This window comes from Nothoprocta perdicaria, unplaced genomic scaffold (genome assembly GCF_003342845.1).
Source record: "Nothoprocta perdicaria isolate Ctin4 unplaced genomic scaffold, notPer1 scaffold_152, whole genome shotgun sequence".
In the NCBI taxonomy this organism is placed as follows: Eukaryota; Metazoa; Chordata; class Aves; order Tinamiformes; family Tinamidae; genus Nothoprocta; species Nothoprocta perdicaria.
The window spans coordinates 963,387-986,257 of NW_020454672.1; the positions used below are offsets into that span (position 1 = coordinate 963,387).

The 22,871-nt window shown below is 37.1% G+C and overlaps 1 protein-coding gene across 1 annotated transcript in view; it reads left to right on the forward strand.

The window, feature by feature from the left end:
- DLG2 (discs large MAGUK scaffold protein 2) overlaps nt 1–22,871 on the forward strand; it is a 597,632-nt gene that overhangs the window by 365,208 nt on the left and 209,553 nt on the right. Inside the window, exons 11-12 of the mRNA XM_026034918.1 lie at nt 10,298–10,366; nt 20,276–20,432. Coding sequence (XP_025890703.1) covers nt 10,298–10,366; nt 20,276–20,432 — 226 coding nt within the window. The remainder of the gene's footprint in view (nt 1–10,297; nt 10,367–20,275; nt 20,433–22,871) is intronic.

A 22,871-nucleotide genomic window follows, 5' to 3' on the forward strand; every position in this document is an offset into this window, starting at 1 on the left:
GAGTCATAACTTTGGGTAAAATAGATTATAAAAGGAATTGTAAACACAGAGACACAGAGCTTATTACCATGGAATTTCCTGTCAACCKTACACATGAAAGATTTGAAAAAGTGGATGACCATCCAATACATGGGCTTTATTCTCACACTGCCATCACTGTTTTTGTTTTTTTTTTTTTTTTATCAGCTGAGTCATGCATAATTTATGTGTGAAGTGTTCCATTGATTACAAGGATCTCAATAGAACTGCTTCATCCATAAAAATAAAGCATGGGCAATTGGAGCGTAAGTATGCCAGGCTAGCACAGCTGAAGTGCACAGGATAAAGATGAGCACAGGATGCCCATCTTCAAAAATAGCTTTCTTGCATGGCCATTTCTTTTCACAGTGCTAAATGCCACTGGAATACTGGTTTTAATCTTTGATGAGAGTGAATGAGTTGCTTTTATAAATTCACTAGTCACTATATAACATAACATAATCACAGAATTCTTAAGGTTGGAAGGGACCTCTACAAGTCATCTAGTCCAACCCCCCTGCACACACCCAGGGTCACCCAGAGCATGTGGCACAGGGCTGCGTCCAAGCGGATTTTAAAGATCTCCAAAGAAGGAGACTCCACAACCTCTCTGGGCAGCCTGTTCCAGGGCTCTGTCACCCTCACTGTCAAGAAATGTTTCCTTAAGTTCCTGTGGAACTTTTGGTGCCTTACTTTGCAGCCATTTCTTCTAGTCTATCGCTGTCCACCACTGAAAAGAGGCCGGCCCCTCCTCCTCACTGCCTTCCTTGAGGTATTTATAGACACTGATCAGGTCCCCCCTCAGCCTCCTCTTCTCCAGGCTGAACAGACTCAGCTCCCTCAGCCTTTGCTCATAGGGCAGATGTTCCAGGCCCCTGATCATCCTCGTAGCCCTGCGCTGGACTCTCTCCAGCAGTTCCACATCCCTCTTGTACTGGGGAGCCCAGAACTGGACGCAGTACTCCAGATGTGGCCTCACCAGGGCTGTGTATAGGGGGACGATYACCTCTCTCGACCTGCTGGAGACGCTCTTCTTAATGCACCCCAGGATCCCGTTGGCCTTCTTGGCCACCAGGGCACACTGCTGCCTCATGGTCAACTTGTCGTCCACCATGACACCCAGGTCCCTCTCTGCGGGACTGCTCTCCAGCAGGTCCACCCCTAATCTGTACTGGTGTCCGGGGTTCTTCCTCCCCAAGTGCAGGACCCTGCACTTGCCTTGTATCAGCTACTCCTTCCAGTTCTGCAATTTCAACATAATTTGAACTCAACATAATGTACTTAACGTACTTCAGTATAATTTGAAGTGTTTCATTGCTTCCTTGTGCTTCCTTGCTGTCTCTTAGATAACAGTGGTTTTTTTTTTCTCTACATAAATCAAGTTCAATCACTTCTAGCCAGTAACTTAATAGGAACCAAAGTTCAAAGGAACTTGCAGGGAGAACCACTCGGAAATAGCAGAACAAGACTTGTTTCTAGCTGTAGCTGTTTATTTAGAGTGGAAATTGAAAATCTCAGAAATATGGTGCCATCTTCACCCTTAATATTCAAGTTAGTTTAAAATAACCCAGAAAACTTGGGTTTGGCTGATTGACGAGAGAATTATAATTATAAAATGAAATCYGTAAGCTAGGAGAAATGTTTAGAAAGTTTAGTGAACAAAATTCAAGCTGTGGTCGAGGATTATGCTATTAAGTTTATTAATGACATTAAATCAGGTCCCAGAAGCTCCATAATTCGGTTGTTTATCAGCTCAGCCACGTATGTGTGCTTGCTTATGTTACAAATCTTTTGAAACAAGTTCCAAAATAGCTTTAGTCAACTGATTTGTTGGTTGACTTTGTGACTAAACAATTCACCTTCATGGCTACCAGAGATTAAAATTCTTCTGAATCCATTTCACAATTCTTTCCTAAATATCCAAATTTCTCTTCAAAACATGCATTTAACAAACATCTTTAAATAAATGGTGGTGTTTTTTTCAGTCAGTGTAGATGTATAAGAATTTGTGTGATGGACCATATAAATAATCTATTCCAACATTTGTCTGTCTTTAATCTATGACCTATAATGAAAGACTGGCAAAATAGATTGCTAGTGTCCTTGGACAATGCTACATGCCTGTACTATGGGAGATGTTAATGTCTGACCCTCCTACTCTCAATATATTCAAAAGTGTACCTCAWTCTTAGACCTGGTAGTGAAAAAGCTGAATGTTTCCCATGAAATGCTGAATACTTCAAGCTTCTGACAAATTCAAAAGATGYTTGAATAATGGTTTATATGTAAGAGAGATTAGAACCAGAAGAGCTTAAGCTGTTGAATTTCTTCGCTACTCATTTTTCATTTTGACAATACATTCCTTCTCTTGCGTTTTCAAATTATCGTTCACTGGCCTGTTTATTTTCTATTTGTTTTTCTCTCTGCTTATTTTTCCAGGTTTTATGGTTTTATGTTTCATATAACTGCACATGCCCACATGCATGCTGAGCTGGTTTGAATGACAGAGAAAGTGAGAATAAATAGCAGTATATGTAGGATTACATTCTCACTTCTAGACCACCAAGAATGCTTAGATATCCAAACCACGAGATAGATATCCAAAGAGGAGGAGAGATTACATTATCAGAAGGTATCACACAGGTGCCGTAAACACTGTATCAGAAGTAAATACAATATRAAGTGTGCTGTTCTAATATATATTACTTTGTATTGAAAACTTAATGCTCTTTCTGTTGTTATCAATCTTTGTGTTTTAATGAACTACTTGTTTGGAAGCTGAGTACACTCCTTTTTCATCTCTTTCACCTTGAAAAATGGTTTGGTCATTGYGATGCATACAAGAAAGTTAAAAACTGCAGAAGAAATGCATTTATGCTGAAACAGTACTAAAAAGTTCAGTAGAATGGTTTTTATTGTGCAAACCTAATTATATAGAATATAATGGGGTATGGAAGCATTTTTTAATTTGGCATCAGTTTTTTGTTGCTCTTTTAAATCACTTTAATTAATTGTTGTTATGCATATGCTCTCTTGAATCAGAAAATTTCATCAAAAAATGCACCATGAGAAGAATTCATATTTTTCTTTTGATGAAGATAGGTAAGAAACCCTGCAAAATAGCTTAATAGACTACAGTTATTTAASATCCAAGATGAGTGTTATTTTTCTGCTATTTTCCTTCTCTAAAAAAAAATGTAGATGTGATATGAAGGCCTGTGAGTTACTTTTCATAGGACAACCCCATCTTCAGTGCGAAGAAGTGTACTGGTGTCTTACAGAAGAAAAAGTAAACTCTGCTTTCCTGAGCACAAAATGCAGTATTGCAAAATGTCAGTGTAATCATTCAGACATACTTGTTGTCCATTTTGCTAACAGCCAGTCTGCTGTTGCAGAATTTTGTTCTAAAATCCTTTTTAACTTCCTTTTTAACTTGCTCTTTTTGGCCCTTGAGTCGCAATCAGATCTGTAATTCCTGTCAGTGTTCCTACAAGTAGTAGCTGAAACTTCTGAGGAACTTCCAAGGACAATAGCAGWTAAGTGTCTGAAAATGTAAGGTCTTCCCATAATTTTCCAATATCTGATCACTTAACTATTTGTTTTATGATTACACTATCTGAAATTCAAGCCTCACTGGCTCTTAGTATCATTATGAACAATTTACCAGTTCACAGTATTTCAGARTTCCTCTTGTGACTCCATGAGTTTTTACTAGTACGTCTAAGATTTCCTTGATTTCAATCCTTTATTTCCAGCCATTGTGAGTCAGAGTTCCTTAACACTTAACCAGTTTTTCCAGTTCTTCCTAATGTCATAGCACATTGGCTTGGACTGGAAAGGGATTTTGACACAGACGCTTGTTCTGTTATTCACAGAAACCCAATAAACTTTGTGTGTAATAAATGTTTCATTARGAAAGCAATTCCCAGCCTTAGAAATATACGGCAGCTGATGGACACCATGCTGTGTCACCCCTGAAGGAGAGCTCTGCAACAGTGGCTCAGCTGYGGTGGCAATAAACTACCACGTCCTTCCCTCAGTGTGAAGGGTAAATGCAGTCACACCAGCTGTGTGCAAGGGGAAACACAGTGGGCCAGTACAGAGGACTGGAAATTAGAGAATCTGACTTTCTTTTTRCTGACTCAAGTTGCCTGCTTTTATTCTCATTTGTCAAAACCCAAAGAAATTGTACATGCATTTCTGCAAACAGTATTGCTTTTCATTTTTAATAGAAAAAGTAATGACATTTGTAATTAAGCATGGCAAATACTGATACATGTAATACAAATGAGAAACTAAATGACTCCAGCCAGCCATATAATGCCACAGGCTTTGGCGTTCTGCCTTTAAATTATTTCAGTGTGTTCTGATTATTTAGTGTCTCCAGACACTCTTAATAGATGTTTTATCCCAAAGTAAGTGTTTCTTTTTATTACATTACAGAAAACGTGATTGCTTCTGCTATTTTGCTATGCAGAAAATATGCATTTTCCTTTTGGAAAATTTATCCAGCCAGAGTGCTTGTTGTTCTGCCACACAGAGATCAAACTGTCTCAAATTCTCTTAAATCCTTTGTTATTCATTGGAATGTTTAATGCTTGGAAAGGGCTAGTGCCAAAAGAGAATTAGGAATGGTATCAAGTAGTAAGTGAAGTATGGCATGCAAGGGTAGTAGGATGGCAGAAAAATGTTGCAAATATTTTGACAAGGAAACCTTGGTCTTCATGTGATATAAATTTTCAAACTAACTTCATCAATGAAAATTTGAATGCCCAAGTGGAGCCTTTATCATTCCTCATATCTATTACAGTAATATAACCAAAAGGAATTTTAAAAATAGAAGCTAGTGGAAAGATTTCAGATTGCTGAGGGGTGGTTCTTCAACAACAGAATGTTGTAGAGATTTAGATGTCTTGCTTCTWAAAACCTAAATTCTTTCATGAGGAATGAGTAATGAGGAGAAGAGATGGAAGGTAATTTATAAGAATGGTGGAATGAAAGATGGGAAACTAAGCAAAACAAAACAATATGATAAAGTAGAAATTAGTACCTAACAGTGGAGGCTGGAACAGAGTTGTCCAAAAGGACAATGCACCATGTTTGAGTGACTAAAACAAGTTTCATGCACTCTAAGCATCCAGTACACTTAATTTGAGATCATTTTGCCACAGTATTTTCTTACAGGTTTTATTGAAGATGTCTGGTTTTCTCAGTACCATTTTCTCATATTTCTTGGTCTGGTTTTACCTATGTAAATATCAGACTGCGTATGATTTTTTATCCAACAATAACCTCTCTGCTTTTTTWTAGTAGTATTCTTAAAGATTTTCATTCTCCCACCATACAGTCCCAATCTTCTTCAGATGTTCAAACTATTATATTTTGGACTAAGATAAAAATTCCATCTAARATAAGGCTTATTTTTTCATATATTTCAAAGCTTATCGTTACCTCTGACAATTACCTTACCTATAAGGARTTAGATTCGAAATCAGTGGACATTTCAGGGCTTTGAACACAGGTGCTAAGTTAGGTGCACTGCTAGCAGAGGGGTATTGTTAGCTGAATTTCAGGAGCCACTGCCTTCTGAAGCAGTCCTGTGAGTCACAGTTCCTCCTTGCAGTATTCCTACATTGATGCTAATTTAGTGCTGCACCAACTCAAGCATTTTAAGTTAAGAAATGCAGCTACCACCTCTCTACAGTTGTTCTTTGGGGAAGGAAGAGGTGAGCAGCCTTGTGGACTTCGTATGTTTGGGAGAAGACAGTCTAGAGGACCAGAGCAGGGATATGATGTGACTCTTCCTCTCAGGGAAGAATTGTCAATAAAGGATCCTCTCAAAACGAAGGATTAAATCCTTCATTTCACATCTTTTCTTTTTTCCATGGACTATTTAGCCCAGCAAAACTATTTGTAGAAAATAAGTTGAGATACTGTTTTAAAAAATGAGATCTRGTTGCTAATTCGCTCCCAAGTCCCTGCTGGATGAGCCTGTGCCCAGAAAGCCTCTGTTACTCTGTGTGGCTTTATTGCCTGAGGGTGATCTGTAAGCAGCAGGATTGAATGTTCTTTTCTCTGAAGCTCCCTATTTACTTACGATGTTGGTTAGTTTGATGCTTCTATTATGGGTCAGTGACTATGAGTACTGGATATTAGTAAGCTGTTTGTAGCTGAGATAAAATTAATACTGAGAAAGCACTCTCTGGTCTTTTAATTAATCCCATAGGAAAGCAAAACCTCATTTAGGTTAGAAGTTTAGCTGTTGGCAGCATCAGAAAAAGCTGGTTTCACTTCACTGAACTGAATTAAAACTCCACATTAATGGAATTAAAGCATGCTGCCCAGTTCTCTGCTTTTTATACCTTTACATCCATTAAAGCAAAGGGTTAGAGTCTTTATAAACAACCTCTCTGCTCCCTGCAGTCTTTGACATAAGAAACAGTGTGCTGAGAATACATCATGAAAGCAAATAATATTAACATTTCCATCACCACTGCCTAGGAACTTTTCTGGTATTGTRTTTATTGTTTGTGTTTTTAAAAAAATATTGTGAATAATAATAACCCTTAGCTCTAGCTTTATATTGTTCTTTCAGCATGGAATGTATTGATAGACAGAAGTAGTTTATATATGTTTCTTCTGTGTGACAACTTTGGAGTTAGGACCTCAGGAGCACAGTTAGAGCCYGGTGTTCACTGGTGTCTCTATCCAGTCTGGAGCAAGAGTCAGAGCACCAAGCCAAATCTTGGCAAACTAAGGCAAATCTTCTGCAAGAAAACATGAAAACTGTTGTTTCAAGCATTCCCTTATCATCAACACAAAGATATACAGGAAATAAAGAATTCCTTAATGAGGGTTCTGRTAAATGGAGAATTACTTTTGACGGTAAGAGGAGGGCTTGGAAGAGGAAATTGGTGACATTTCTAGTATCCTGTGTGTAATTTTAGGTAGTTTCCTGTGTAGGAAGATCCTTCTTCCACCTTCAGCAGATGAATTCTGATCGGTGTCATGCAGTGAACTGCCTGATCCCATAATGCTGGTTCTTCCTTCTTTTAAGTTGCCAGATTGCATTACATAAATTTAAAACACAATAACTAGAACACTTCCCTAATGTGATTATTTCACCACARGTGGTGGCGTCACTGATATATCACATATTGGTGAATGGAAGAAGGTGCCCCAGGGGTTGTGAGGGGAAGGCATTAGTGCCTTAAAGAGGGAAGAAGGGTTAATGATGCTACCTCCAGTTGCAGCATCACCCATGCAGCCAAAATGCATTTAAAGCACCCTTAGCCTCAAACAGAATTAAAACCAAGGATACAGGCTGCAGTGCCAATTGTTAGTATAATATTATTGACTTTTTTTTTTTCATAATAATAATTTGAAAAATTTGTTGACACCAGGCTGCTTTACCTATTCTTAGTTTTATACAAAGACATGAAACAGCAGGTCTTGCCTCAGAAACAGGTTTAAAGCAAAGAACAACAATGAAAACACATTAAAAAAGAGATGAGCTTTTTTTTAACTATTTTGCCCATTGTCTTTGTATTTAGAATCACATCCTTTGTTCCTTCACTCATGTAAACKGTCTTAAATAGTTTATTCTCATTGTTTCAGTGAACTAAAGTTAAATAAAATTAAATATAAACTGCAATAGGTTGCAGGAATTTTGTCAGGTTCATTTCTTCTGGGAAAACTCAAATTGGGTGGCTGGAGTACTTGCCAGTAGTATATTGATTTTATATGAGTATGTGATTAAAGCTATTAAGGAGTTAATTCTGTAGCATTTGAGAGAAAGGGTAAGCATTTTTTTTATAAGCCTAAGAGGCAAACTTTGAATGCTTAGATCTGTGAGTTGAAATCTTCTTATCTACATCTCTTAGTGTGACTGTGTCAGTGTGTAAGCACTCATGGCAAATGTTGTTGGCAGTCACTCATTAGGTATTTGTTTTATACTGCAAAGTGTGTGGTACATGAGCCTTGGCACATGCACAAGTATGTCAAGCCTTTCTGCTGGTTCCACCACTTTTTCAGAAGTCAAAGAAGTCATCAGGGGCTTTATCTTTTAAAATCAGACAGTCAGGAASAACAACAAAATGTTGTTGCTGTCTCTGACTGAACAGCCACTTCTGTCAAACAGTTTATTAAACTGCCAAATTGTGTTTTGATTTTCAGCTGGCAGTGCTCATGGCAATGTTTTGGAAGGCATAAACTTGTACTGAGCATCATATTTGATAAAGGGACCCCCAAAACGGAGATTTAGTAACACCAATTAAAAATTATTTTTGCAAAAAAGAGACTAAGGCTTCACTCAAACTGTACCCTGCAAATATCTAGTGCTTGAAAGGGATGTCTGAGGAGAGGAGTATTGCCAAAACTTGAGCTCCACACTTGGAAGGAGTAAGGATATAAGGATCCTTGTGTCGTTTTACATAATTAGTTAGTAATTCCGGTGAGGGATACTGATGACATCTAGCGCTTGTGTCTTTGATAATTTCTGCAGCATGCTGAAAAGAAATTACAGCTTTAATTCATACTTGTAATGGGATTTTATTACTTAATAGAACATCTGATAGAAAGCAATACTGACATCTTAGCTCATTTTTTTCCTTCCACTATGGAAATATGTTGAGGATTTGTTTTTGTTTTTTTTTTTCTTTCATGAATCTGCTTTTGCAGATTGTTCTTGCATTCTGCCAGTTTTGGAGAACTCTTTGGTTAATTTGGTGTGGCTGCTTCCTACCCCAGCCGTAACAACTGCTGTGCCCAGTAGGAGTGATGMCCTGGTGTCAATAATCACACAGCTGCACAGAGTGATTGGGGTACTGGGTACTCCTCCAATAAGACCTTATGCACCTGATTTACTGAAACGGATGAATTTTGGTAAAGGAGATGACTCTCTGGAAATATTTTAGACTGTGCCCCCAAAATCAAGGAACCTGCTTCTCCTAATCATATCTGTRAATATTTGCTCTCATTCCTATTTTACGTTCCAACAATGATATAGTTGAGCGAGTTTATAGTTAGTGTTTTTGACAGCCTTTGGAATTTTATAGAATAATAGTTTGTATTTATAAAAATGCTTCCCAATGAAAAGTGTAGAGTAAGAGTAAACTTATGAGTGCAAACAATATCTGCTTTAGGTTTGGGTCAGTATATGAGCAGAGAGGTAGTTTGTTCCCTTTCAAAGAGTRTGCAGTGTCAAACATCAGTTCTTTTATAAAGCCATCATGAATCATAAATTGTCTAAAATCTCCATCCTTATTCATCCTTTACATAAAATGATTTTAAACAATATGATCTGTCTGAGAGATTATAATCTTTAAGTTTCACACTAAATAAACTGGGTTAAGTATCAGTCCTCAAAGTCGGTTGAATCATAAGCAAAATGTATCATTGCTGTTAAGGTGCCTGAGAATCTAATGCAAGGATCAGAATGGCCTATTTTTCATTTTGGCAGTTCCAATTGTGTTACTATCAATTTATGTTTACATACAGGTAGTCAATAGTGCCCTATAGGTCATAGTACAATACTGAATTTAATGTATACTGCATAATATASTCTCTTTATGTAAGATAATAACAATTTTTGAGGTTTCTGAGTCATGACAACACAGCACACAAGAGAAGATGATAAGCCATTAGACCTCGGGTTTTAAAATCAAAATAATTTTTCTGCTGTTAATGTTGTTTTCACAAAGGCTGTTTTTTACTTAGAAAATTTCATACTTTTTATAAATGTTGTGCCTCAGGTTGATAAAATTTTATGTGGAACAACATAAGCTATCTAAAAACCTCATAGAAATAATAGGCATAGTGAGCACTGAAATTTATACAATTCAGAGTTATACGGTGGTGCAATTATAAGTAACATGCATACTGCACTAAGCATTCTGTCTGGCAAACACTAAGAATTAGATACAGAAAATCATGTTTTACTGTCATACTTTTCACTCTCAGATCAGTTTTGTATTTTATGATTAGTGCATTTTTGAGAATTACAATGAAATTCTGAATTACCTAAGTACTTTGCAAATTATTCTCCTGYTTATCTGTTTTTAATGAAGAATGAGACCTGTTGTTAAGCAACAGATCATTGGGTTGAGCCTTTTTATGAACAGACCAGCATCACTGAGGTCAAAATGCATTCGGGTCATATAGAATAATCTGATTGTTATTTCTGTTCTGGTGTTATCTAAATTGATAGAGACAAATAGGAGCAAGAGTAATTCCTATTCCTTTAACGAATACTTCTCTCTGTTCTTCCTTGGCCGTACAGTCATTCCCAGCACAGCACGGCAACGCGTCCACCCACGGTGAGCCTACAGCGGACCATTTCTGTGGAAGGGTAAGATGATTCTCTGTCGAAGCTGCCTGTAGAGTTCTCACATAACACTAAGCCAAAAACTGAATTATTCCCGTAGACACACAAGCTAACGACATGTATTATCGCATGCCACACTGATTAAATCTGTGAGATGTACAAGTAAACATAAGTGTGTTTGAGTCGCTATTAGCTCTTTTGAGATATTTCTAGTGAAAGGTTTGGCCTTCATGGAGCCAAGAACATGTGTCGTGGGGATGTGCTGCCTACTGCTACTTCAATTCACCTCACTCAGCTAGAGCTAATATTTACATGTGTTAGCTGTAAAACGATTCCCACTAATCATGAAAATCCCCCAAGGCTTATTCTCTTGTCTTAATATTTGCATGAACTCCTTTTGACAAAGCTAACAGTGTCCAAAAATTAATGTAGAAGTACTGATAAAGAATAATAATCCCATACTACTCTCTGTATGTGTATATAATAATATATATAAACAATGTCTATATATGAATTAACTGCATAAACCTAGATTGGAGGACTTAGTTGACTCCACATTAACAAAACTATTTTGGTAAAATGTGAGTTATTCACGACTGTAATTAAAAGTCTTGCATCTTTATGATACCAGAAAAACTCATATTTAACATTGAATCAAATTATCCACTCCCTTTCTTTTTTTTTAGGTACAAATGACCCAATAAGCAAGTAATCCCTGGGCTTTTTTATTATGCTTTCAAACCTGAGCTGTGTTAGACTGTTCAAGGCACTGAAACAACCTGCCCCACTTCTTTGATATCTCTGCCTTTCATATTAAATGCACACAAATAAATTCATGCTTTGGATTTATTAATAAAATAGGGCTCCAAATAACGTTCTGTAGGAAAAGATTCACTGGAGCTTTGCCTGGGGGCAAAGGCCATGATTTGGTGAAGCATCCTAAATCAGTGAATGTAAGCCTGGAAAAAAATGTGGAAATTCTTGATTATTTTGTAGGGTTGGGTAATATCTCGTCATCAGCTACCCTCAGACCCTATTTTAAAGCCTTTTTTTGCTGTGATWAAAGTAGGAATCTAAATTTCCCACACAGAAAAGATGTCATCTTGCCTGTATTTTGTTTTATGTGCTTTTTGTATTATGTTTTTATGTTACATCTTTATTGTGGTGCAGTCAGAAAGTAAAATGATGATGTGTGTRAAAAAATCCTAAGTGAAATCCAAGATATTTGTCTCAAAAGTGTGAAAACGAAATAGTTTTAAGCAACTGAAAAAAAGGTTTAGTAATTATTTTAATTTTTAATTAAACATGTGAGAACGACTCTATTAATTTTTCACAGAAAACAGTGTTCACAAGAATAAGAATAATGAAGCTATGACCTGAAAAGTGGGTGCAGTTTCAGGGCTCTCCTTTGGGAGGTAATTCTATAAATGAAGCCTGAGCTTCTTCACAGACTCCTGTTCCCCTGCATCTGCACAGAGGCCTCTCATCCACCCTCCTTGCTCAAAGCTCATTTCAAAATTAGATCTCATTGCTCGGGGCCTTGTCCAGTGGAGCTGCAACTGTCACCCAAAGGTGGAGGTTGCCCAAGCCCTGGGCAGCTTGTCCCAGTGCTCAACCAACCTCAGTTTGAACTTTTTTTTTTTAAATCTCTGTTTTCACTGAGGGACATCAGAGAGGCACCTATTGCCTCCTCTTGCCCTTTCCTCGGGTCAACTGCAAAATAAATTGATGTTAGAAATAAGGAAAAAAAAAAGCTGGCTTCAACAGCAAGCTTGTCAATTAAAATAGTGATTCTTCCCTTCTCTCTTCAAAAAAAAATTGCTAAATTGAGAAGTAAGGAAACACACTTTATGATGGTGTCTTTGACTTGATCTACTGGACTCCATAATTCATAAGGTACCCTGTGGTTAGAATTCCTATCGGAATTTGGATATCAATCTGCCTACGTGAATTTTTTGATAAATTGCAAAGTATGTGCTGGCCATGCAGACAGCTTGCATATATTATGTATGAGTCATTAGAGCTATTGATATTGCAGGTCTCCTGCTGTTTGGAAGATAGAAAAATATGTGGCTTGTAATTATTACTAATCAGCTTAAACTGAGTCGTATTTCATTTTACATGGGAAAGTGGATCTGTTAGAATTTTATGCTGCTGAGCAAATGTAAGTAATCAGCTCAGCCCTAAATATTTCATTATATCAATCCTCAATTCACACTAGTGTTTTGGTGAAGTCCGTGCTGCTAAATATGTTTATAGTTAATAAAATTTGTTATTGCTCTCCTTTAGGAACTGGGTTTCCATCAGCCCTCTATTTAAGTGATTCTTAATACTGCTTTTGAGATGCACTTTGTGGCTGCTTTACTCAAGAGGCTTTCTGGCACATGCCTAGATATGTGGCCTGCTTGTTGGCTGTATGTGGCTGTGTAGATTTAAGTAGTTCTGAAATAGAATAACTGAAATATGTAGAAGTAGAACTGAAACTGGCTGGGATAAAGAAATATAAGGTAGATGTGGATTCACTGGTACCTATTCCTTTCCATCGTGTTGAATGTGTGGAAACTGAGCTGTCCAAAGCAGACTTTTAAACCTAGGTAATGACATCACACCTAAAACCAATTCTTATTTTTAAGGCATGCTTTTGTGGAGTTCACACATAGCAAAGAATAGGTAGCAAAGGAAAAATAAAAATAAAAACAAAAATAAAAATAAAAATAAAAATAAAAATAAAAATAAAAATAAAAATAAAAATAAAAATAAAAATAAAAATATCTTGAAAGCTTACTATGTATTCAAGCCACTTCACAGTTCAGTAACAGCATGAGGTGAACAGATTTATCCTACATATAAAAGCATGAACTTCACAGGTGTGTGCTGTCAGTGTTGATCAAAAGTATTTTCTAAGGTTAGCCCAGTCTCAYTGGTGATTTTCCTAATGTTTTATTTGCATGGTTTAAAAACAAGAAAACTATACTGTTTGCTTGGGAAATACTGTTAATCTTATTTTTTTTTGGAATGATTTTAATGAATAATATTAACTGTAAAAATCTAAAAGGGGAAAATAGTGGATGAAAATGAAAATTTCTTATTTGGAAATCCTGGTGTGCTGTCTGACAAAGCTATGATTTTAGTAGTCTTGTAATAGCTATTCTTTCTATGATGTAGATGATTGGACTAAACTATATCTTACACACTACCATTTATACCAGTTATCTCTTCTGCTGAGCTGCTTAGAAGCTGGGTTTTCAACTTATTTTATGAGTGTTTTGATGGAAATTTTAAAATAATTTCTCTATATGACTAAGTGTCTTTTATATATATATATATAAATGTTGATATATAAATAAACAGCATTTGAACCATGACCAAGGGTAAGAATTTTTATTCTGAACAAGAAAACTATTYCAGGCTGCTTTGTGTTTCCAGAGTATCCTGTATATAAAGGAATCCTGGGTGCTTGCTACWGAAGGACTGTGTATTGATATTTCAAAACATTGCTTAGAGGTGCTGCTATTTTTAGACATTTTCTTAGCCTTTGAATTGTTCCTGTGTCCTGACAGCGTGATTCGACTTGCCTCTCACCATCTCCATTTCATCCGGCTTTGCTTCTGAACTCAAAAGTTAGAGCATTCATGGTAAACAGAGCCAACAACCCCTGAAAAGCATTGTATAAAAGTAGTTTTGATGTATAACTAATAGGTTTTTTGAAAGCAGGGTGTAAAGCAAGGTTTCCAGGATAGAGTTGCTCTGTTGGTACAGCATGTGGAACAGAGATGCAGATTTCAACACTTACTGTGTTGATTATTAGCATATAAGTAATATGCTAATAATGTGATTATTTGGCATATAAATAATGCACCTCCTATACTGTGGAGACACACATGCTTATGTGAGACAAACTGTAAATGAATGACTGTACTGGAATACTCATCTCTCTTCAAAGTTACAGAGACTGTGAGCTGTCCAGCGTTGCCTCTGTAGAGCTCACTCAGATTTCTCAAATCTGGGACACTTACTCCTATGCRTTTAAGATGAATGTCAGGCATCAAGGTAAAAACACAGACCAGTTTCACATCTCAAATAAGAAATTAATCCTGTATGCCAGCTCCATCACGCTGGCTGCAAGCAGAAAATATTGCCTGATGTGCAGCCTTTCATTTCTCTACAAAGGACAAAATGAAAGACTGTCGAAGTCCAGAGGGGTTCCCACAAAACAAACAAAGTTGAACATGTATAAACCAGTGCACTCATGCATATATCACTCAGGTTGAAGCCTGGCTCCCAGTAGGTTCCCTTGTATTAAATGTACTTCAAAGTTTGTGACAAGTTAGACATGATGTTTGGAGAATAACTGCATAAAAATGTAGTCAGCCCTAAAGTTAGGATAAAGTATTGYTTCCACAGCTAACCCCAACAATCAATCAACAAGAAATGCCAAGGAAGCYGTAATCAAATGGCCAAGAAAAATACTCCTTTCAAGCAGAAAGGATAACTATACTAACAAAATTATAGTATGCTATGTGATATAATAAATGAATATCTTATAAAGGTCTGACTGCCTTAGCTGCTTGTATATGAAAAGGAGAATATTTAGTGAAATGAAATAGCATCTTACAGAGCAATTACAGTTTGTGATGAAAATGAACACATTGCACCTGCCCAAATCRTTGTCTCTATTTGAGAAGGTCAAAACTGCCTGTCTGGACGGTGATGCTCAGTGTGACAACAATCGATAGAAGGAACGTTTCCTTATTTTTGTTATTTTCAATCATAGCTGAAAAAAACCCAATAGTTAAAGGCACAGGTAAAGAATCAGACCCTGCAGGGTCAGATGCAGTAGGAGTGTGTAAAATGTTAAGCCTCTCCTGTTAAAGCACAGGGATCTGGAGGAACAGAAAGTTTGCAGCGAGTATCTTTYAAATACAGGCATGTGGGTGCTCAATACCAAGCCTTCAGCCATTTCATATTTCAAATTTTGCCATGTGTGATTAATCATATTTTAAAACATCTTATGCAAGGGCACATTCTCTGTTCATCCTAGCTTCCTCCACTCGATGCAATTAAGCAGAATCCTCTTAAGAGAAGAAAGCAGTCTCTATCATCTCAATTGCCTTTTTCAAGTCTATGCAGTGTTGGTGCCCTTTAGCTATCCAAAATAAACATGCAAAGTGATTTATTAAAATGTGCTAAAAGTGCTAGAGGAGAATTGAAAGTGCTSTATTGAAAATGGCCACATTAGCCCCTTGCCTGAGAAGGCTCAGCTCAGTGCTCACCTTCCAGTACTCAATAAAGGTCTTTGAATATGCCTTGAAATTTAGTGTTTTTCCCTTGTTCTGCTACTAATGCATGGCCATAACTGATGAAATTAATTTCAGTCTGCTTCAGTGTTTTTTCTTCTGCTATTTGCTCCTTTAGTAGWCGGAGATTTTGTCTTGCAGTACAGGGGGGTACTACAAGTGGCCCTACTGGGGGACCCTGGGCCCTGCTGGGACACAAGCAGCATGAGAAATAACTATCCTAATGGCGTTTATATGAAATGCATTAATTAATACAATACAAGACCATCATGTGCAGTAATGGATGTATCGTTTCAATATCTTTATATAGCAAAAAGGTTTTTTGGGGGGCAAAAAAGKCCTGAAGACGAAGCAAGACCAAAGCTACATTTCTAAGTCTTCACTGATTTGAGGTTCCTCACTGAGTGTCTCAACCTGAAGAAATATCTTGAGTTTACCATGGTGTTGAAAGTGATTGGTGATCTCAGTATTTCTGTGGAGGTACTAAAAGGCACAAAGTCGTTTCAGCACCCTGAATATATAATGCAACTCAATATAACCTGAATATATAATGCAACTCAAATAGAGATATGTCACAGTAAGATGAATAATAAAGCTAACTATATTATTTTACATAGCCAGCAGCATGAAAAAGGCAAATTAGAAAGCTGTATCCTTCCAGTTAGCTGTAAGAGTTGTTTTCTTAAGGCAGTGTCCCATCATTTATCAAACCAGTTTTTATTCTCTTAAATTAAATCCTCAATTACTATGGATTTACAGCCTATAGAAAATGGCAGGGATATTCATGTTTTTATCATGTCATTTTCTTTTTGTTAAAACCATCAAAACAAATACTAATACGAGCATACTAAATACAAGCATAAAACAAACGTAAGCTAAAAAAATGAATCACATTTTTTTATGTAAAAAAGAACAGTTCCTAAGTATTGAAGTCTTACCCACCTGAGTTTGTTACTACTGATTGTTTCAAATATTAATTAGCTTATATTTCACTCTTACATTAGGCCTGCGATTTATAATGTGCTTTACAGGAAAGAGATTGGTCACGTTCCCTACAGCAAGTGATCAAGTCCATCCAACCTGATTTTGTCGTTGATTTCCAGGCTTGGAAAATTGTGTTGGAATGCAGCATTTTGTGTGCAGCTTTGCTTCTGTTTGTGATTTCTGCAGTGAATCTTCCCTTCCTCTTTCTCCACATTTTTTATTTTTTATTCTTCTCCTGTCTTTTTATAGACACAGTTTTTGCACTTTTTACCTTTTTCTTGCTCTGTTTTGTTTTTGTTTTTTTTTTTTTGCTTTTATATTTTTTACCTTCTGTTTCCTTGTGTCAGTACAGAGCTGTTTTCATCTCACTCTCTTTACTACTTTACCAATTTCTTCTTGATTTGATTTCTTCTGCTACTCATCTCTGTTTGTGTTTGCTATGGAGCTGCAGGAGGGCATAAAATATGCACACACCAAATTAAAGTGCCGGTGTGCTTTGTTTGCACCTAGAAACTTACCTTCACCCGTGCTTATCACAGAAGAAATTGTAAATGTGGTCACGGATTAAAGCTGGCAGCAGAGACTTGCCTTCAGTAAAGCTGAAGGCTTTTAGAAGCTGTCGAGTGCCACCTATTGTCTCAAAGGAAACATAGAAGATGACTATAAATTTATATGTCAGATAATAAATGTTGCATACTCATCTTTTGCCTTATCATAGATTTTTTCTTTGAGTTCAAGTAAAGCAATATGATACTCATAAGAGACCCCCGAATCAACTGCTGGTTTGATAGTTTGTGAAAGTAGGAAACTTTCTTCCTACTTCATAGCATGCTGCAAAGTTTTGTCATCATCATTAGTTCATTTTCAGGCTAAATGCAGTATGCAGGTATTAACTATTTTTATTATATATTTTAGTGAACTGGCATATACTTTCTGTTTTCTGTAGTTTTTGCAATACAACCATCACCAAAGATCGTTTCTGTCATCAGGATAATAGCACTTGCACATTGTTGGATGCCCATTTAGATTCCACAAGACACTCAGAAATGAAGCAAAACTGAACGTTTGGCACTGCTGGTCAGCCTCGTTGTTCGGCCAAATTTCAGATGTGGCCAAATTGACCTGATTAAGCTTTAGACCGAGAGCCAAAAACGGTTGTGTTTGAATCACAGCTTCTGCCACGTCCCCGTTATTGTTTGAGCTTCCTCCGAACATAATCATCCAAGAACAAAATGTGAATTTTGCTGTCAAATAGCCAAAATTACAAAGCAGTGCTGACAGCCTTTCAGGCAGATATCTGCTGACTTGATCAGATACACGGGTTTAATAACTGGGCCAACTTTTTGTTGAGCTCTACAGCTGAGTGTTCAGGAGATACCCAGTAGTATTGACCTAGTTTTGCCAATAACACTGACTGCAGAAATCACCAGTTTTCACCATTAGGATCTAAGTTGCCTGTCATGTCTGCAAATACTCAATCTCAGTTTTTACAAGAACTGTTGTGATTAACCACCAGCAGAGAATGCAAAAATATTTGTTTGACTTCTTCATTACCTCTTTTTCCTCAAGATCCCAGTAAATAATAATGGTAGTAGCTCAGCTCTCACAAAGCATTTTTGATCTGTAGGACTCAAAAATTAAGACAAGCATCACCATATTATTTTGAGGAAACTGAGGCTGAAAGAAATGAGTGACTTGTCAAGATCATTCCACAGCTCATGGACTAAGCTGGGGATGGAACCTGCTCCTCCAGTCCACTGTCCTAATTCAGTCCCAACCCTTAGGCCACACTTCCTAATTAAAAGTCTGTGTAGGCTTCTTACTGCTGGATTACATTATACCCAATCTGCACGTATTTAAGGAGGTGCTAAATTGTACTATAAAACAAATCAATTACAATGATCTAAAGGAGAAAAAAATCCCTTTCTTGTTGTTTAAGAATACTTCAAGGATATACAAATATATCCTGATACAAATACAATTTTTTTTTTCAGAGACATATATTTTTAACGTTGTTTTATGGTTGTATAAAGTTAAGAATATGTTATAAGATGGAATGCTGTATGGAGTAGGACTAACACTTTCAGTAGGGCTTGCAATCTTCTTTTTAAAACACCCTTAGACAATATTCTTTAATTCGTTTCTTTTAAAAAATATCAAGCTTAAGTATCAGCAAACAGAGGTGTTAACTAAGGATTGTGATCGAACTGGAGATATTGTATGAGCATTAGCTCCGGGCAAAGCTGAACAAATTCCTACTGATTTTGAAAGTATTCTATAAAAACTGTTTCCATTTATATAATAATACAACTTCACACACATCAAAAATGACATACCTTAGTGCATCACTTTGCCCTCTCGAAGGAAGGAAGGAAGGAAGGAAGGAAGGAAGGAAGGAAGGAAGGAAGGAAGGAAGGAAGGAAGGAAGGAAGGAAGGAAATACCATTCCTATTATATAGAACCACTGTCTGTATAAAACCATTATCTGATGCATAGTAAATACATTCTGGAATATGATTCTTGCAAGTTTTTATGTGTGTGTGTGCTTATGCTTGTCCTTTTGCTTGTAATCACTATTTGAAAAAAAAATAAGAATTCTAAGATTCTGTATTTCTGTGAGAAATCGCAGATGAGTTATGTCTACATRGCTGTGAACATTTGCAGGACTGGGCCTAAGTTTTTCACATATTCATGTAATGGCCTGTGCACTCATTTTCTGGAGAGTAAATTTATTAGAGGGATTTGAAATTAGGTAGGTATGTGTAAATCTGGTGTGTGTTTGCAKATATGCCTGTCTGTGCTCTGTACCCAGCACAGAGGCAGATCTGAGACCTYGTGCATACAGTAAAGACTGGAAATCAGGTTCCTGGGACACTGTCTCAATTAAACTACCTTGATTGCTAGGAGAGTTACCTTCTCTGTCTGCTTTCCCATCAGTAAAATGCACATTATGAACTTAACTTCCTTTGAGACATACTTTCAATCGACAAATCAAAAGTGCCGTGTAACAGTTATTATTTATTGATTTCCATCATTATGAAGAACTTTTAAAAATTGTAAAAAGAAGCAAACATCCTTGATCTCGGTTCAGCAGTAACACTGTTATGTGACTTTACAAGTGCGACTTCTGATGATGTCAAACCAGACCTTTGCATGAGTTTCTTCTGAATTGATYATATAAATATTATGTGCTCCAAATCTTGGATTGAACGTGTTTGCTATTTCCTTGCCTAGACTTTTTGAATTTCTTGGTTCGTTTGTTTAAAAAGCACGATTAACTCTCAAAAGCAACAAGGGCAATATGGATTGCATTTGTGTATACAGAATCACTATTAACAAGATTATAAAATCTCTTCAAGGTTATTTATTTATTTAAAGAAATTCACTGCTTAACTAAGTGAAGACTGCTGCGATTGAAAGGAGTTCACAGAGAAGTTTGGATTCACCCATGAGTTAAGAAAAAGGCTCCTGGTTAATTCCTACTTTCTCTGGTCTCCAAATAATATATCTATATGTTTTATTAAGTGATTTCCTTACGTAGTAGCATGCCCACTGGGTCATAGATAACATTTACTAGTATGCTGAATATATCTTAAGAGATGCATATTCAAAGTTTTGAATGGATAAACATTATCATTTTGTTTCTATACAGAGAGCCTCGAAAAATCATCCTGCACAAGGGCTCCACAGGACTTGGTTTTAACATTGTGGGCGGCGAAGATGGGGAAGGCATTTTCGTGTCTTTCATCCTYGCGGGCGGGCCTGCCGATCTCAGCGGAGAACTGCAGAGAGGAGATCAGATCTTATCTGTGAGTATCTGCCTTTGGTTTCATCAGCCAATCACTTTTTCTTCTTCTCTGCCTCTATTACATGGGACACGCAATGAAGGCTTCTTGGCTTGAAGGCTGTGCTGTTTCTTGCTTAAAATGGTAATCCATTTGTTAGTTAAATCCAAGCTGGCAAGAGTTCACCCTTGAATATTTTATTTGTTTGCTCTTACTTTTCATAGAGTTGCTTTTTCTTGCTTTTTATGCAGTTGTTAACGGTGTTAGCTGTACTGAGCTCAGAATGGGACTCTCCTGCAGTATGGCAACAACCCAAAGAAGAGGCCAGCAGCTACGCAGACCTCACCACCTCCCAATCTATCCCATTATCCATTTCCATTTTGCCCAAAAAGGCACCACTGAGTCCGAAGATATTTCTGTTTTATCTTTTCTTTGAGGAGAAAAAGTGCTATGAGAAAATTGTCCAGACTGTGGGTGCCACCTAGTGGGCACCGAACTTCTTAGCAAGTGCTCTGGTACAAGCCAAAGATTYGTTAGATTAGGTTCATTATCTCTGCTCCTCTAATGAATTTGATGATCACACTGAAATTCATTTTCAGATGTTAGACAATAGAAAGGCAGAAAGGCAGARAGCCTGGGGTTATATTTTGCATACTTAGTTTCAGAATTGTCATTTTAATTTTCCTTTCATRTGTAAATTGCTAGCACACAATTCAAGAACAGAGCATTCATGTTTTAGACTGTGTCAAGTAATTGAACATCTGATTGGAACAACCTGAATGTAAAAGATTYTGGAATGACAATGAAGGTCTTGGAAAAGTAAGGAAGTTTCCTTTCACGTGGTGCCACCTTACAGAAAAAGAAGGAAACTACACCAGAATGTTGTAGCTGTGGCTCTTTCTTGTGGAGTACAGCAACAGCCCGAAGACAAAGAACTGGCACCCAGGAATTATTCATCCCAGATGAAAGTGCCACCCACGAGGCTATGTCACACGCCGCCCCACTCTACAGTAACCTGAAGTAATGAGGACTGTAGTGATATATTTTATCTACACCTTCCCCTAGCAAATATAGTGAGAAAAGTGAGAAAGAGCAACTAAGAGATATTTAAGTGCTTTCAAGACAAGCCTAAGTAGGAAGCTCGTAGAAAACTACCTAAATAGCCATCCAGATAGACTCCTTCATAGTTATCAACAAAAAGGCAGGCAAATGTTTGTGCCAGTGAGAACACAGACAAGCAGCCTGAAAAATAAAAATGGAAATTTCTTCAGGGCATTTATGCAATTTGTTTTCTGCTTGACTAGATGACCTCAAGAGGAGGTTGATTGGAAGATGACGATGAGATCAAAACCTTTCACAGTACATTGTTCTCAGAGATCTGTAGATCAGAAACAACTTTAAAAATCCATTTTCATTTTTCCTTTATTTCTAAATGACCATAAATAGCACTGTGGTGAGCTGCTACACTTGAATTTGGAGGTCTGGTTTTTGTCTCTTTCATAGCAATGTTTTCCATAAGTTCTAATTAAACTTGCCAGGGTAGCYGCAGCATTTACTTGTCATGCAAAAGAAGCTTATTTGTTCATTGAGCAGAGTGGGATGGAAATTATTACTAAATTAGACTGCATGCATATCCTCAGGCAATCACCAAGTCAAGCAAGGCTGACTTACTTAGTCACAAATAACCATTATTACTCCATTTTCCATATTTAAGCAAAACAAATGTCATGCACAAGCTAGTTTTAGAGCTGATTAATCTTGGATAAGTGTCTGGTGAGGGGTCCCAGATACCTTAATTTTATAAGGGCTCCACAGAATAGGTCTGCTTCTTTCCATTTATTCCTTCTTGCCTCATCCATCAGAAACATTTATGATCTTAGTGAAATAGTTTTTTCTGTTTGCTTCTTGAAATAGGACAAATCTGATTTACCAAGATCAAATAGTGCCCTTAAAACTAGTATTTCTAATTAACTTACTTAAGGCTGGTCACGATTCTTTCCAACGGGAAATGTACTAAGTGATTTAGGCTTTGGAGCCTAAATTTCTAAATTTCTGGATTAAATTTCTGATTTCTCTATCACCCATCAGTTTGACCTTGAGCAAGGTAACTTACATTCCTAAGCTACAGGCTCCTATGTGGAAGAGGATCATGGCACATTCTTCATTCTTGTGCTGCAAATATGGGGAAAAATGATTGACTGACTGAGAGAAGTGCGTACTCACCTACTAAGAGCTGAATTCACCATCCCAGTGCCATTCCTGTAGTTCAAGAGAGCAAGGACAGCTGAATATATGGTGCTCATGTCTTGTTTATGGAGTAAGTAACTCCATAGGAGTTACATAGGAGACTTAGAGGCCCCAAGGGCCAATGCTCAGATAGGTTATATATTATTGCAAGCCTGTATAGAAGCTAATGTGTTGCCTTGTGTACAGAGCGGTGGAGTTTGATGAGACCCTTATTTT